Here is a 15,486-nt window from a genome sequence, read left to right on the forward strand (position 1 = left end):
ATTGTCTTATATAAATATATATGCGTTTACATTCCATATTCCAGGTTTGGGATTTATTTTAATGCATCTTATTAAATACTTCTAGTTTTACAATTGAATAGATACACTTATCATAATGTTATTTTGGTAATGAAACATGTTTATTCCTTCAAGAATTACACACAAAACATTACTGCACACATTTCACGTTACTTACAACAGACACAACTTTCCTCGCTATTGGAAACTAACAGGCCCCGCCTTCAGGATCATTTGATTGGCTGAAATTTGCGGATGCGAGGTTTGTTTTTATAGCTCCTCCGCTATTGGCCCGTATCGCTGTCAATCAGAAATCCGAACTCGCGCCATGTTAGACTGAGGTGTGTGAAAGTACAGTCGAAGGACTCGCGTGTGTTCAGTCATTTAGCGCGTTTATGGTGACGTAACTGAGACATAAACACGACGAGCAGGTGGATATAGCATGATAAGTAAGTAAATATAATAAAGCAATCTTTATATGACCTTTAGTTTGTATTTTGCGCATTCGCTGATGGCGTGGCGGCATCTCATGCGTCTGTTTATTCAAACGGAGGTTTTAAAGGCATCTCTGATCGTAAAACTCGTGCATGTGAGTGCGTTTGCAAACTTTGTATGTGCATTTACATACATGGGAAGGTTAGATGAGAAGGTCACCTGAAGGATAGTTATTGCATTTTGGTGTTTAAACTACAAAAGTTGACAACGCATCTTGTAGTGCACGAGCTGTCAGACTGAAGAGTGTGTAGTGTGTGCGCGCGCGCGTGTGTGTGTTTTAACTCCTTGTTTGTTTGGGAATTCAAGTGTTTGTTTATTTTGACAAAGTGTGTGTGTGTGTGTGTGTGTGTGTGTGTGTGTGTGTGTGTGTGTGTGCATGCGCGTACGTGCGTTTGACTGTTTATGTATGTATGTATGTATGTATGTATGTATGCAGTGGGGTTGTTTGAGTGCTTGTTCATATGTGAATATGTATGTATGTATGTATGCATGCATGCAAGTGTGTGTTTAAGTTCTTGTTGGTTTATGTGTGTGAATGCATGTATATGTTTTGGTGTGTATGCACATTTAAGTGCTTGTATGCACATTTAAGTGCTTGTATGCATGCAATATGTCTGTGAGTGTTTTAATGTGACTTGGACACACACACACACACACACACACACACACACACACACCAGTCACACGGTTTGCTTTCCTTTCCCAGTAACTGAAAGACATCTGATCAGCCTGTTTTCAAGGTGACGAGATTATAAAAAGAAATGAGCCCTATCATTTGAGAGAAAGCACTCATAAAGCGCTATGACTCCTGTACAACGAGTCTGGTCTGTTTGCATAACTGCAGAAAATCACAGTCGTGTCTGCTCATTATCTGACTCTAATATGCATGCTCAGATGTGGCTGATGCTTTGTGTACTTCTGACTGAAAGTGCACCTAATCGTGTTACAAACATGTGTTTTCTTTTACAAAGAAAGTTTGTGATCTCCTGGAGAGGATCTGACAATATTGCACAGAAAAAAGGCAGTTTTGCATTATGCAATATGATTGGCCGGCTTTACGCAACTGTAAGCAGTCAGAGTGCACGAGCTTTGGAGGAGGGAAGTCATTGAGTTTGTCAAAGTTTACCAGGTGTCAAATACCTGAAATATATATATATATATATATATATATGAGTTTTGTTTGGGGGATTTGGTAGCAATTAAGTGAAATATCCACAATCAATTGCATAGTTACGGTGATGTAATGTTGCCACATACCTATTTTTTTCACTCCGTTATGTTGTAAAAATGTCATTTTTTCTCATAATAACGAGATATTTCAGAAAAACAAGAAATATCTCACCTGTGCTTACATTTCAGTTTAGGCTATTCAGTGGTAAATTAATCCTACATGTACCTTTTTGTTTATTTTTTAATGTTTTGTCAAGTCAGCATAGATTTGAGGATTTTTTTTCTCCAGAATCGACAGGTTTTAGAGGAACATATACCAAAAAGTCATTCGTAAAATGGACGAGAATATAATATTTGCTTTATGAAAAAGACATGATGGTGTAAAATCGTAAAAGTAGCTATTTTAATGACAATTAGAAAGTAATGCAAGAAATTCATCAACCACATATCAAACAGATCATGTAACAAATGATTGCATATGATAAATATATTGAACATGTTTATGATTGGTTATTCATCGTTAGTGACTTTCACATCTTTTATTCTTTAAACAATTAATTTATAAATATAAATGCAGTCCAATGTTTTGCCAGGCATTAAACGAATACAACTACAGAGGCATTGTAATGACAATAATAAAATAAAATATTGTTTTTTGTCGACATTTTATTCGCCCCTTAATACATTGTTTTTTAATTCGAAATTTTTAAAGTTTGATATATTGATATTTTGATGCATTTTTGAGTCTAAATGAACTTACACTCCCATCATCATTAAGATCTCGGCCAAAAATAAATGCAACTCTGGATGGAAACACTGTTGTGACGTTGCATAAAGTTGTCGAAACAATGCCATGACAAATGCACGCCATAATCAAAGGTGGTATTGACGACGGGAGAGTCGAACCACTCCGTGACGTCTTCTCCAGCACATCCCAAAGACTTTCAATGGGGTTGTGGTGGTCAATTCATGTGTGAAATTGATTCCTCTTCCTGAGCCACTCTTTCACAATTTGAGCCCCATGAATCTTGGCATTGTTGTGCTGGAATATACCCGTGCCATCAGGGAAGAAATAATACATTGATGGGATAACCTGGTACTTTCAGGTAGTCCGCTGACTTCATTTATTTCCACGTAAGGTTGCGGAGCCTTGACCTGAACAATTGAAGCAACCCCAGATATTGTATAGTGTATAGACCTGTTAACATCTCAAAAAATGTGTTGTAGTGTTTCATGACCCTTTAAGGCATTGTGAATGATGTTACCGAAATACAAACGATGGAAAACTATTGATTGATTGATTGATTGTTGGTGACTGTAAGTATAGAAACAATACATTCAGATATATAAAACAATAGAAGTAGTTTGAGAGTAGGGAGACTGAACAGGAGTGTACATTTACGCATTTGGCAGACGCTTTTATCCAAAGTGACTTGCAGTGCACTTATTACAGGGACAATCCCCCCGGAGCAACCTGGAGTTAAGTGTCTTACTCAAGGACACAATGGTGGTGGAAGTGGGGATCAAACCAGCAACCTTCTGATTACTCCAGTTGCTGCTGAGCTGTTTTGCCTCTTCTCTGATTGGTAAAATTTTCCCTTAGAATCGTGGGTACTGTAGTTCGTCAATAGAAATTCTGCTATTAAACATGATTTTTCTAAAATAAACACAAACTGATGGCGTCAACAGAAGCATACACCATTGAATAACAACTTCAGAGTTTACAGTAGGTCTGTCTTTAAAGGTCTATAAGTTATCACCAGTAATCAGTTCCCCTATGGACATTATTTTATTGGATTAGTACTTCCGAAACCAGAGTGTTGTGCTCTACTTTTGTGGTAGGAATGATTTTAGATAAACCCGCCCTTAAACTGTACGATTTTGATGACCCGGCATCATTTGAATGCCCCGTTGAGAACCCCTGCTTTAGATGTTGCTCAGACATCCTTTCCTTGTCAAATGCCACTTTTCCACTACTCGTTACGGTTCGACTCGGCTCAACTGTACTCGCTTTACTTTTCTGAGCTTGCATTTCCACTGCAGTTTAGTGCTGCCTCAACGTGGGTGGGATTATAGGCTGATCGTCATAGTTACGCCGCCTCTACTGCCGTGACATCATCTTAAACACAACACAAACTGACCAAAACAATAACACGAGCGCTAGCTGTTAGCTGCTAGCTCATTGTGCTGCATAAAGCAGTTGTTCATGGTGATTTTACACAAGTGTAACAGTTAAATTGGCCTGGTTGTTTTAGAAGCTTCCAGTAGCTGCTCAACTAAATAAAGTGAAGCTTTCAAGCAGAGTATCGAGTTAACGTAACAAAACATACCATCCTCCATCATGGATCAACACCAGTCCAGGGCACTCTCCCTCCCATTGCTCGCCGGTTTAGATAGCGTCCATTTGGTCGAACCACTTCCACTTTTCCTAGATGGTTCTGTAGTCACTTATGTTGTTTTATCTTCTCCCTACACTGTTGGTCGGTCCGGTGGTAGCCGTGTGCGGCCAACAGCTGAGACACTTCCTGAGAGACTTTATTGTTTCGCTCATCGCTAACGAGTGGACCGTCTGCGCCTCGTTTATTGACCACGGCGTGGTTTTGGGCACAGCCATTTCTTTTTTCACGATTCGAAAGTGGCGTGAACAAATGATACTGTTATCGCTGTTGCTAACTTTAAAACTAGCGGGTTGATGTCACGTGTCGGAAATCCAGTGACGCTGGTAGTGACGATTCTTCCTGACCAATCAGTGATCTGGAGGATTTTGACGTCACATTTAGTATCGGCTCGGCTCGCTTGGAGGTGGTACTAAAAAAAGGGTATCAGGTACCAGGTACTATCCACAGTCTAAAACCCTCAAAAAAGCGAGCAGAGTCGAACCATGCAGCGGAAAAGCGCCATAAGTGCGAGTTCTTGGCAGAATAAGCTGCAAAGTGACCAGACTTCATGCCGAGAGTCAAATATCACTGTTATCATTCCAAGCTATGTGGTTTCGATTTTCCTCCCCTGAGTGGTGAGGTCTGCTTAATGTCTGACCTTTGTGGCACGTTTTATTTAGAGTGTGTGCACTGGATGTTAATGTGTAAATGAAATTTAGTTTGTGCAGGGATCCGTTTCATTACTGTCAGCACTGCTGTCCACTCTCTGATCTACATGCACAACACACAGTTCATTAATCTGTGATTTAAATCGATACGATACAGTGTGAAAAGAACAGGAAGTGCAAAAATGCAAGTAGGATTAGTTGTAACATATTAGAATCTCTGTGGTGTAATTGCCTCTGACAGCATCTCTAACATCCTGGGGCTCCAGCGCTTTATAGCACAAATGCAGGGCTGTCATACAGGATAACAGCTTCATAACTCATCGCAGATATGACAGCACGCTCTAGGCTTGGAGAACAAATAAGAAATTTGCTGCTGCCTTATCTGCAGCCTTGTTGAAAGGATTTTCTTACTCGTACAGAAGCTGAGATAACGGTGAAACGGGCACTGATCAAAGTTAAAGCTTTCTCTTGTAACTACAAGGTTTCAAATAATATTTCACTACTTGAAGGAATAGTTCTGTCATCATTATATATTGTGAAAATTTGCAGTGAAAGTGTACTCGCCCTGATATCGTTTCTAACTCTTTGTTCGATGGAACACAAAAGCAGATGTTTTGAAGATTTGCCAGGTTGCTCTTTTCTGTACAGTGAAAGTGGATTGTGATTTATACTGTCAAGCTCCAAATAGAATTCCCACTACTTGGTAGGTCCTCGTGGTGGTGCGGTTACTTACCTCCGTCCGGGTGGCAGAGGACTCATTTGCCTCCGCTTCTGAGACAGTCAATCCGTGCATCTTATCACCTGGCTCATTGTGCATGATGCCGCGGAGACTCGCAGCATGTGGAAGCTCATGCTACTCTCTGCGATCTATGCACAACTTGAAAGCGAGGACTAGGAGGTGACCCCATGTGACTCTACCCTCCCTAGCAACCGAGCCAATTTGTTTGCTTAAGAGACCTGGCTGGAGTCACTCAGCACACCCTGGATTCAAACTCGTGACTGTAAGGGTGGTAGTCAGCGTCAATACTCGCTGAGCTACCCATGCCCTAAAGTACTTTCTTAATAGACACATCATATAAAAAAACAGCACTCCTACACGAGATGCTGAATTAACAAAAACTAAATGAAACCAAGTCGTTCGTCTAGCGTGCGTTTACATAGAAATACAAATAGATGGTTGCAAAAGCGTTCGGTGTGAACAGCCCCTTACAGATGGTGGAAGTCTTTGGCCATTACGTCTTGATCGATTATAAGCGTTTCTCAGATTAATCAATGAGTTGTTTAAATGCTTTGTCAGGAAAGATGTTCAACTTGGAAATGTGTGTCTTGAGATCCTCTTGTTCAGTTCCAGTCTGTTGTGTTCTGTCTGATTGAACAGCCCCTGAGCAGGACTGGACTGGGAAGAGAAATCGGCCCGGGATAACAACTGGCCCAAAATTTGAGCGGGGGGGTGGGTAGTGTTCGCTGTCCTTTTCTGCATATCGTGGCACCATTTTGTGGTCCGTTCTGCATAACGCGGCGGCTCATTTTAGCTTATTGCGGCCCGTTTCGTGCCCGACCCACCTGCCTGCTCTGTTCTCCTGATGGCCAGTCCGCCCCTGATCTGCCCCAAAGTTTGTCGTCCCACCGGGAAAATGCACGGTATGCCATATTACCAGTCCAGCCCTGCCCCTGGCCTGTGCTCATAGTCTGAGCCGCTTCACCACCGAGTTCAGCCGGATACCACTGATATCTGTGAATATTGCTACTCTACATACAACTGTACTGAATACAAAACAATGTGGTGTTTCGATGTTATTATGAAGCTTGAGACTGGAGTAGGAATCAGTGCAAGTGTAACACCATGTGAACTGTCTATTGAAGCGTCTATTGAAGACTTAACATTTGAGAATATGGACCGCCTAAAACCTTTTTTTAAAATGCATTTATTTTATGCACGTTCGTTGAAAATGAAATTATCTTTTTTAACTGCCAGGATGGGAATGTTCTATGCAGTAAAATAACGGTGCTGAATGGTTGTGTGTTATGCAGTATAATGCATTTTAGAGAACTGTTTAACCGGGGTTTTTAAATAAAATGTAACCATTCAGCATAAGAAACGGAACGACATATGAGTAATTAAATGATGACAGAATTTTCTTTTTGGGGCGATCTATGTCTTTAAGTGAAATGACTCACTGTGGGAATTGAAATACTTGCTCATGGCCCGTTTGATGGTGTTGCCCAGTTTTAGGGGATGTTGCGTTTAATGAGTTTCTGCTTTTATGCTGCATACGGGAAAACTGGTAGTGAAACATTGTTCATGTTTTCAAAGTGACTCAAGTAATAATATAATGAGGGCTGCATTAGGTGTGTTGTCGGTGTGTGTTATGGTATTTATTTATAATTGTCATGCTTTACTCATAATGTTACTGATAGAAAATAAAACTTCTCTGGTAGAATCAAGCAGAATCTGAACCGTTTAGTCGACTAAACAGATCTGATGCTGCTAGTCGACACTTGTATTACTAATCGGTTAATATTTTTCCCCATTATGCATTTGGCTTTTTATTGTTACAGAGGCTGTGCTTTTTATATGTAGAATAAAAGCGTTTCAAAACAGCATTGAAAATACTCAACAGTGATGTTTTATTCTGCTTTCTGATGTTCACCTGAACAACCATCACAATACCTCAGTCCCATTTTCACCCTTGGACGGATTGTCCATGGACCGTCTAATGCATATTGCACACAAAAAGGGGTAGTGCATTCTCAAAATGACAAGCTTCACTCTGTTTTACACAATTTCCATGAGCCAAGTTGCATGTTTATCTCAAAATAATATATTAGATTCAAGACCTATCTAGTAATGGGTTTACAACACACTGTAGTAGGGCTGAAACGATTAGTCGACGTTATTGACAACGTCATAAATAAAACATTTGTTGACGAACATTTTCATTGTCGAATAGCCGTTTGACCTCATTTAACTTAACATGAGATCACATTAAACTCCTGCTTGAGGAGAAGAAGAAAACACATCCCGCTGTCCAGATTTTCCAAACACCTCCAGGCAACGTAGTTCGCAAAGTATTAGTAAAGTATACAAAAATACAAAATAAGTAAATACAGAAACACTCTTGTTGTGATATAAAGCGGAGCAGGAGGTGCCGTTCCGCTTAAGCAAAACTTGTATGACAGAGCGTCTTCAAAGCAAACGCCCCAGTGAGTCTGCGTTATATCTTTAATTCATCCTTTAATAAAGTTCAAATAATACGGAAGCAGATCATGTAAATAAGTACAAACTCCAAAACCGGCATGTCTTTGTGCGGTCAGCGCCTCTTCTATGAGTTGCGTGAAATTACTCGATCTAAGGGGGAGAGATTGAGACTGCATCCCGCTGATGTACACTTTTGCGTGGGGACGCTTGTCCTTGGAGCGCAAGCATTCACATGAGAAGCAGCATATCAGATATTTAGACTTGCTTTTAGAGAATAGATCTGGGATATAGGTATATATAGTCTTTACTTCAATCGCAGAATTAAAAGTGAAATAAATTATACGTATATACAAAACACACTTATATTTAAGATCTCTTAAAGCAAGTCTAAATATCTTATATGTTGCTTCTCAAGTAAATGTATCTTGTTTTAAGGATTTTTAGACAATTTTAAATGGAAAACAAGACAAAAACACTTGATAACAATAGAATTGTTTGCAGTGAATTTCTTTACTGTATTAAATTGAATAAAAAGTATTTTTTTCCCATTAATTCAGTGAATGTCATTTAGAGTATTTTTAAAAGATTACTTTGTCCACGTTATTGTTAGTAAGCACGTTTAATACAACCTTTTAAGTCGGACACAAGCTGAATAATCGGTTAAAAGCTAATGATTAATCGTTGCATTAATCATTCAAATAATCGTTAGATTAATCGATTATCAAAATAACCGCTGGTTGCAGCCCTAGTAGTCTTCGCAACAATTTGTTGTTGTTTTGGCTTGTTTTCCAATATAAAAGTCTAAAACTACTACGACCACTACTAGGGCTGCAACCAGCGATTATTTTGATAATCGAATTAATCTAACAACTATTAGAATGATTATCTAGAGTGGTGGTGGCGTAGTGGGGCTAAAGCACAGAACTGGTAACCAGAAGGTTGCTGGTTCAATCCCCACGGCCACCACCATTGTGTTCTTGAGCAAGGCACTTAACTCCAGGTTGCTCCGGGGGGGATTGTCCCTTTAATAAGTGCACTGTAAGTCGCTTTCTGTGCGTTCAGACCAGTGGCGGCAAGAGCGTCAAAATTCGCTCTGGCTGCCCTGCCAACAACGCTATCGAAAATTCGTGGACGCTCTGACGTATTTGAAATAGGCGGCAACGTTCGTTGAGAGTGCTTGGTTTTGTGAACTATATTTAAAGGGGCCACAAAACATCCAGACATGTCGACCGGTATCTTTTTGATGACATATCACAAGTCCTATATATATCCTCATGAAATATATTATTATATAATATTATATAAACCATAATATCCACTTCATCAATTCACCTGGCACACCAACAATTTCAGATGAGATCAAAATATTACGGGAAAACCCGCCACAGCAATAACAATTTCTCTTCCATTTTGTCTTCGTAACTAATGCTTGGTGGGAACCAAAGTTTACACGGTTGTGTTCTCCTGACTTCGCTAGAGCGGAGCACTTCTATATTCCAATAGGTTGCCGCCAAACCGCGTCAAAGATCATTACCATAATGTTGGCTGCACTTGAACTTTCCTCTGATGCTCACACTGCCCAAGACTCGCCGCGACACTTCTCGGTTGTCATAGAAAATGAATGACTTCCGGTCAATTTGATGCTCTCGACACCTCTGGTGTGAACGCACGGTTTGATAAAAGCATCTGCCAAATGCATAAATGTAAATGTAAAACTCCTTTAAAACAATGTACGTTTACCTAAGCATATTACATAACATCTAAGATATTTAGACTTGCTTTCAGAGAATAGATCTTGAATATAATATATTTGGACTTTTCTGCACTGACATACACAAGTAAAATAGTTCACTTATATACAAAACACATTTTTAGTCTAAATATCTTATATGTTGCTTCTTAATATGTTGCTTATATTCTTGTTTTCAGGATTTTTAGACAATTTTAAATGGAAAACAAGACACACACACTTGATAACAATAGAATTGTTTGCAGTGAATTTTTTACTGAATTAAATTTTATAAAAAGTATTTTTTTTCCAGTTAATTCAGTGAATGACATTTAGAGGTATTTGAAAAATACATTTGATCCTTTTTATTGTTAGTGACGTATGTTTAACACGTCATTTGAAGTCAAGACAATGATTAATCGTTGCAATAATCGCCCAAATAGTCGAATAATCGTTAGATTTGTCCATTATTAAAATAATCGTTTGTTGCCCTTCACTTTAGTATCCAAGATTGGATCACAAATATTGATGACTCCTATTGCACTCAGTTTGTACAATCAAATGCTTTCTTGAATAATAGTGTTCCTCCCCTAAAAGCTGGTGTATATCCGCATGCCATTACGTCTCGCGTACGGTCGAGCGCTCAGCCTTTCGAAGTATACTCTTTTCATTGCAAGCCCTTATGGACACGTTTGATGCATATGCACTATGATGGCTTTGTTTATCTCATTAGTATATTCAACTCCAGGCACAAAGACGCAGACTGTCCGAGTGTATAGAAATACTGGACTGCACGCGGATAGCGTGCACGTACTGTGACGATGAAGAAATTTGCGACACTCGCGCTGTGTGAAAGACGTAGCGGCATGCGGAAAACCATAGTATTCGTAGGCCTTAATACAACCTGTGAAGTACTAGCAGTAGCAGGAAGTCATCGTGTTTATGTTTGTGCCGTAAACTAAAGGCTATTGGCGAGTTATAAAAAAAATAGGACGAGCCCTTCAATATGTCATGCCTCAACTTTCTGTTTCAATTGGATTGTCACTCGTTCAACCATTTCATGGGGTCTTAATGCCCATTATGTTAATACATGAATATTAATGCACATTAAACGTTGATCAAAATATAATTAGTTCATATCAACCAACTAGTTACTGTAGCTTCACTAAACTCTAAACCATTCTGTCCCTTGAATATATTAACCCCAATCCTTTCACATGAACTTAACATTCAGTGCTCTTTTTTTGTTGTTCTCTCTCGTTCTGCTATTATCCATCAACCCCTGAGGCCTAAGTCCAGGGTACTCCTGTGTAGTCGTGAACTGCTGATAAAAGCTGTTTCAGAGGCTTCCCTGCTGTTATTCAGCTATGTGTAGTGGTGATAGTGTTTTAATGGACTCTTCTGATGTCTTAAGCACCTGTTCAGGTCAGTGGATTTATTGAAGCGGTGGCCCGAGGGCCTGAAACATCATGTTCATTCAAACTTGAGCCAAGTGGATTTTGAACGCAACTTCCAAAACTGGAGAAATGTGTGTTAAGTGTGTTTGAAAGATCCTGATCCTTATAATCCCCAAATCTTGTACTCTATTCCAGGGGTGCTTATGAAGTAGATCACGTGCTCTGAGCGCTCACGGAGCTGTGATAACACCAATATATGCCTAAACGGTACAAAATACAGTTGAAGTCAGAAGTTTACATGCATCTTAGCCAAATACATTTAAACTACATTTTTCACAATTCCAGACATTTAATCGTAGAAAACATTCCCTGTCTTGGGTCAGTCAGGATCGCTACTTTATTTTAAGTATGTGAAATGTCAGAATAGTAGAGAGAATTATTTCTTTCTTTATCACATTCCCAGTGGGTCAGAAGTTCACATACACTTTTATTAGTATTTGGTTGCCTTTAAATTGTATAACTTGGGTCAAATGTTTTAGGAAGCCTTCCTCAAGCTTCTCACAGTTGCTGGAATGTTGTCCCATCCCTCCAGACAGAACTGGTGTAACTTGAGTCTGGTTTGTCGGAGTCCTTGCTTGCACAGTTTTTCAGTTCTGCCCACAAATTCTCTATCGGATTGAGGTCAGGGCTTTGTGATGGACACTCCAATATCTTGACTTTGTTGTCCTTAAGCCATTCTGCCACAGCTTTGGAGGAATGCTTGGGGTCATTGTCCATTTGGAAGACTTATTTGCGACCGATCTTTAACTTCCTGTCTGATGTCTTGAGATGTTGCTTCAATATATCCACATAATGTTCCTTCCCCATGATGTCTATTTAGTGAAGTGCACCAGTCCCTCCTGCAGCAAAGCACCCCCACAACATGATGCTGCACCCCCATGCTTCACCGATGGGATGGTGTTCTTCAGCTTGCAAGCCTTGCCCTTTTTCCTCCAAACATAACGATGGTCATTATGGCCAAACAGTTCAATTTGTGTTTGTCAGACCAGAGGACATTTCTCCAAAAAGATCTTTGTCCTCCATGTGCACTTGCAAACTGTAGTCTGGTTAGGGCTGGACAATAATTCAATATAAATATATATCGCGATATTTTTTTTTTTCGATAACGGTGATATGATTTTTAAACACATTTTCGATATTTCAATATACATAACAGCATTTGTCACTGACTGGCGTTAGGCGCACAGTTGTCAGAGAGAGCAGAACACAATAGGCTACTTTCGTGATGACGTACACCACAGACACGCAGCCAGTGCTCACTGCTCAGCAGTAGTAGGCTGATCTCCACCGCGGCAAGTTTTAACTACAAAATGAGCGCCCCTGACCGCAATTCAAATGTGACTGCTTTCTCCTCACTTGTGGAAGCTCGTTCCAACGAAATAGTTGATAAGAGAGGGAAGACAAATTCAGTAGTATGGAAGTGGTTCGGCTATCGGACATCGGATAAACTTCGGGTTTCAGCGTGCTGCAAAATGTGCCGGAGAGTGGTGCCGACTAGCAGCGGGAACACATCAAATCTGTTCCACCATTTGAAGCAGTTCCACCCGATAGAACATTCTGAGAGTCAAAAGATGAGGCACCATAAAAGTTTAAGCCAACCTGAAACAATACCATCATCCTCATCCCCAAAACCAGCTGTGTCAATAGAGAAACCCATGCAGCAAACACAGATGGCTGCATTCATGCCTTATGACAAACAGTCTAAACGTCATAAAGACATTACAAAGGCTGTTACAAACTTCTTGGCTAAGGACATGATGTCGTTTAGTACGGTGGAAAACGTAGGATTCAGGAAAATGATTTCAGTCATAGACCCCAGATCACGAGCTCCTGGGCTGAAAATATTTTTCACGCACAGCTATCCCTGCACTTTATGGTGAAGTAAGGGAAAGGGTGGAGGAACAACTGAAGTCAGTGTCATATTTTGCGACCACAGCTGACCTGTGGTGATGCCGAACCTCAGAACCATACTTGAGCCTGACAGTCCACTTTATTGACCAAGACTGGAAGCTCGTCAGCTTATGCCTGCAGACGGTCTATTTTCCTGAGGATCACACGGGCGAAGCAATTGCAGACGGACTTGCAGATGCGCTCGCATCCTGGGGACTCCGCGAGGACCGACAGGTCTGTATCACCACAGATAGCGGGACCAATATCATCAAAGCCGCTGAGTTGAACAGATGGACAAGACTACAATGCTTCGGGCATCGACTGAACTCTGCTATTGGTAAGTTATACACAGTTAATATAAATGGTGGTGTTACGTTAAAGCTTTTTAGTTAAAAATTAGCAAAATTTATATAATGAGCCAGTACATCATGAATCCGATATCCAACATCCAACCCGTGTTTTTGTCTTATCCTGGATCACTAAGGTACACTTATAATAAGCGTTTATATTCGGACTATTTTAAACTACTTCGGCTCGGCTCCGCTGCAGAGTAGCCCAGTTACAGTACCTGCGTGATTCGTCATAGACATAAACGGAGAGAAGTAGTTCCAGCAACAATGTTCTTCCGCAAGATGCATGCAGAGCGCCAAAAGCTACTAACTGCAGCAACTTTAATTGATTTTGTTTATGATATGAGGATATATAACTAAGATCATTGTACTTAATTAGTACTTAGTTGTAACTGTAGTACTTAGCCTGTAGTTTTGATTAGGTGATTTTATTCACCCTATTTAAGTGATTTTATAGGCTATTAATTTAATCTTTTCTCAAGACATATTTGTATGGATACAGCAATTATTTCAATTAAATTCAAAGGTGTTTTACTAGCATTGGAACATAAGTTTACTTTGCCAAATCAGTTGTGAAGTTAAAACAAAAAAAAATATGCATGTAGAAGAATTTTGCAGTAAGAATAATATGAATAAACAACAAATTGTAGTTAAAATATAAATACAAATTATAAATATATATTGCAATTTGCAATCTTTCTCTTTATCTGTTTACAGAGAAAGTTATCCAAGACAAGCGGGTGGACAGAGCAATTGGGATCTGTAAAAAGGTGGTGGCTGCCTTCTCCTACTCCTGGAAGAAGAAACGGGACCTCGCAGCTGCTCAGGAGGAGTATCACTTGCCAAAGCACAAGCTCATCAGTGAAACACCAACAAGATGGGGCTCCCGTCAACAAATGGTGAAGAGGGTTCTGGAGCAGAAAAGGGCCATCACTGAAGTCCTCTCAAAGGACAAGAAGACCAGACCACTGGTTCCTACCTGGCAAGATGTGGATGTTTTAGAGTCTATAGATGCAGCTGACCCAACCATGGATGATCTACTTAACATGGCGTGCCTCGTTGACCCAAGATTCAAGCTTCAGTACACTCAGGAGGAGAAGAGAGAATACATCAAAGAGAAAGCTGTGTTGGAGATGCTGAAGGGAGAGAGATCTGTTGTGGTCAGGGAAGAGGAGTCCAGAGAAGAAGCCATGGGAGACACTTCTGTACCAGCCAAGAAAACAAAGCTGTCTCTGGCTAGCTTTTTTTCAAACGGGCCCACCACTACTACAAGCACAGAAGACTTGAGTGCACAGCAGGCAGTTGAGAGGGAGCTCGGCAACTACCTTCTGTCTCCAAATGCTGACAATGACTCAAATCCTCTGGATTGGTGGAAAGTCTATCAAAAGAACTTCCCTAGAGTAAGCCAACTGGCACAACATTACTTGTGCATTCAGGCCACAAGCTCCCCGTCTGAGAGGGTTTTTAGTACAGGTGGAAACATTGTCACATGTAAAAGGGCATCTCTGAAGCCAGATAATGTAGACCAGCTTGTATTTCTTGCCAGAAACCTCTAGAGCCTGTTATAGGGTGTCATCAACACTCAATGTCCCCTCCCCCAGCAACATGTGTTTTTGTTGTTGCTCTCTCTTTTTCCTGCAGCTGAGCACTTTTCAAATTTTTTATCCTGGCTGAAGCACTTTGGTTTATAAGAACAAGTTTTGTTACAAGACGTTTTGTGTAAATGATAATATAATCAGCCTATGTTATTGTTTAAATTTAAATATATTAATAAGGTCAGTCTGAGAGTCTTATGTTTATTTGACTTTTTGTTTGTATAAAGGTTAAATGGAAATAAAAGGTGAACGTTAATTTATTTATACCGTTTTTATTTCTAAAATATTATGTAGTTATAGGAGGTGGTTTCATAGACTTGACAAATTCATTTTTCAGAAGATTGTAGGTACAGACATCTGTTGTGGGCGTTCTTGGCAGTTTTTCTGAGGCTTTTTATATTGTTCATATCGATATCAGAATTATATCGTATCGACCGAAATTAAGAAATATATCGTGATATCAAATTTGGCGATATCGTCCAGCCCTAAGTCTGGCATTTGTAAGGCGGTTTTGGAGCAGTGGCTTCTTCCTTGCGG

The 15,486-nt window shown here is 40.0% G+C and overlaps 2 protein-coding genes across 2 annotated transcripts in view; both read left to right on the forward strand.

Annotated features, from left to right (window-relative positions):
- Positions 1-332: 332 nt before the first annotated feature.
- The window catches only part of LOC127650182 (hyccin-like), a 51,294-nt gene continuing 36,140 nt past the window's right edge, over positions 333-15,486 (forward strand). The window contains exon 1 of the mRNA XM_052135433.1: positions 333-467. The gene's annotated coding sequence lies outside the window, so the exon portion shown is untranslated. The remainder of the gene's footprint in view (positions 468-15,486) is intronic.
- Positions 12,425-14,910, forward strand: LOC127650804 (zinc finger BED domain-containing protein 4-like). The gene is made up of 3 exons (XM_052136440.1): positions 12,425-12,895; positions 13,146-13,341; positions 14,072-14,910. Exons 1-3 carry the CDS (start codon positions 12,425-12,427, stop codon positions 14,908-14,910), a joined length of 1,506 nt encoding a protein of 501 aa, XP_051992400.1.

This window comes from Xyrauchen texanus, chromosome 10, assembly GCF_025860055.1.
Source record: "Xyrauchen texanus isolate HMW12.3.18 chromosome 10, RBS_HiC_50CHRs, whole genome shotgun sequence".
In the NCBI taxonomy this organism is placed as follows: domain Eukaryota; kingdom Metazoa; phylum Chordata; class Actinopteri; order Cypriniformes; family Catostomidae; genus Xyrauchen; species Xyrauchen texanus.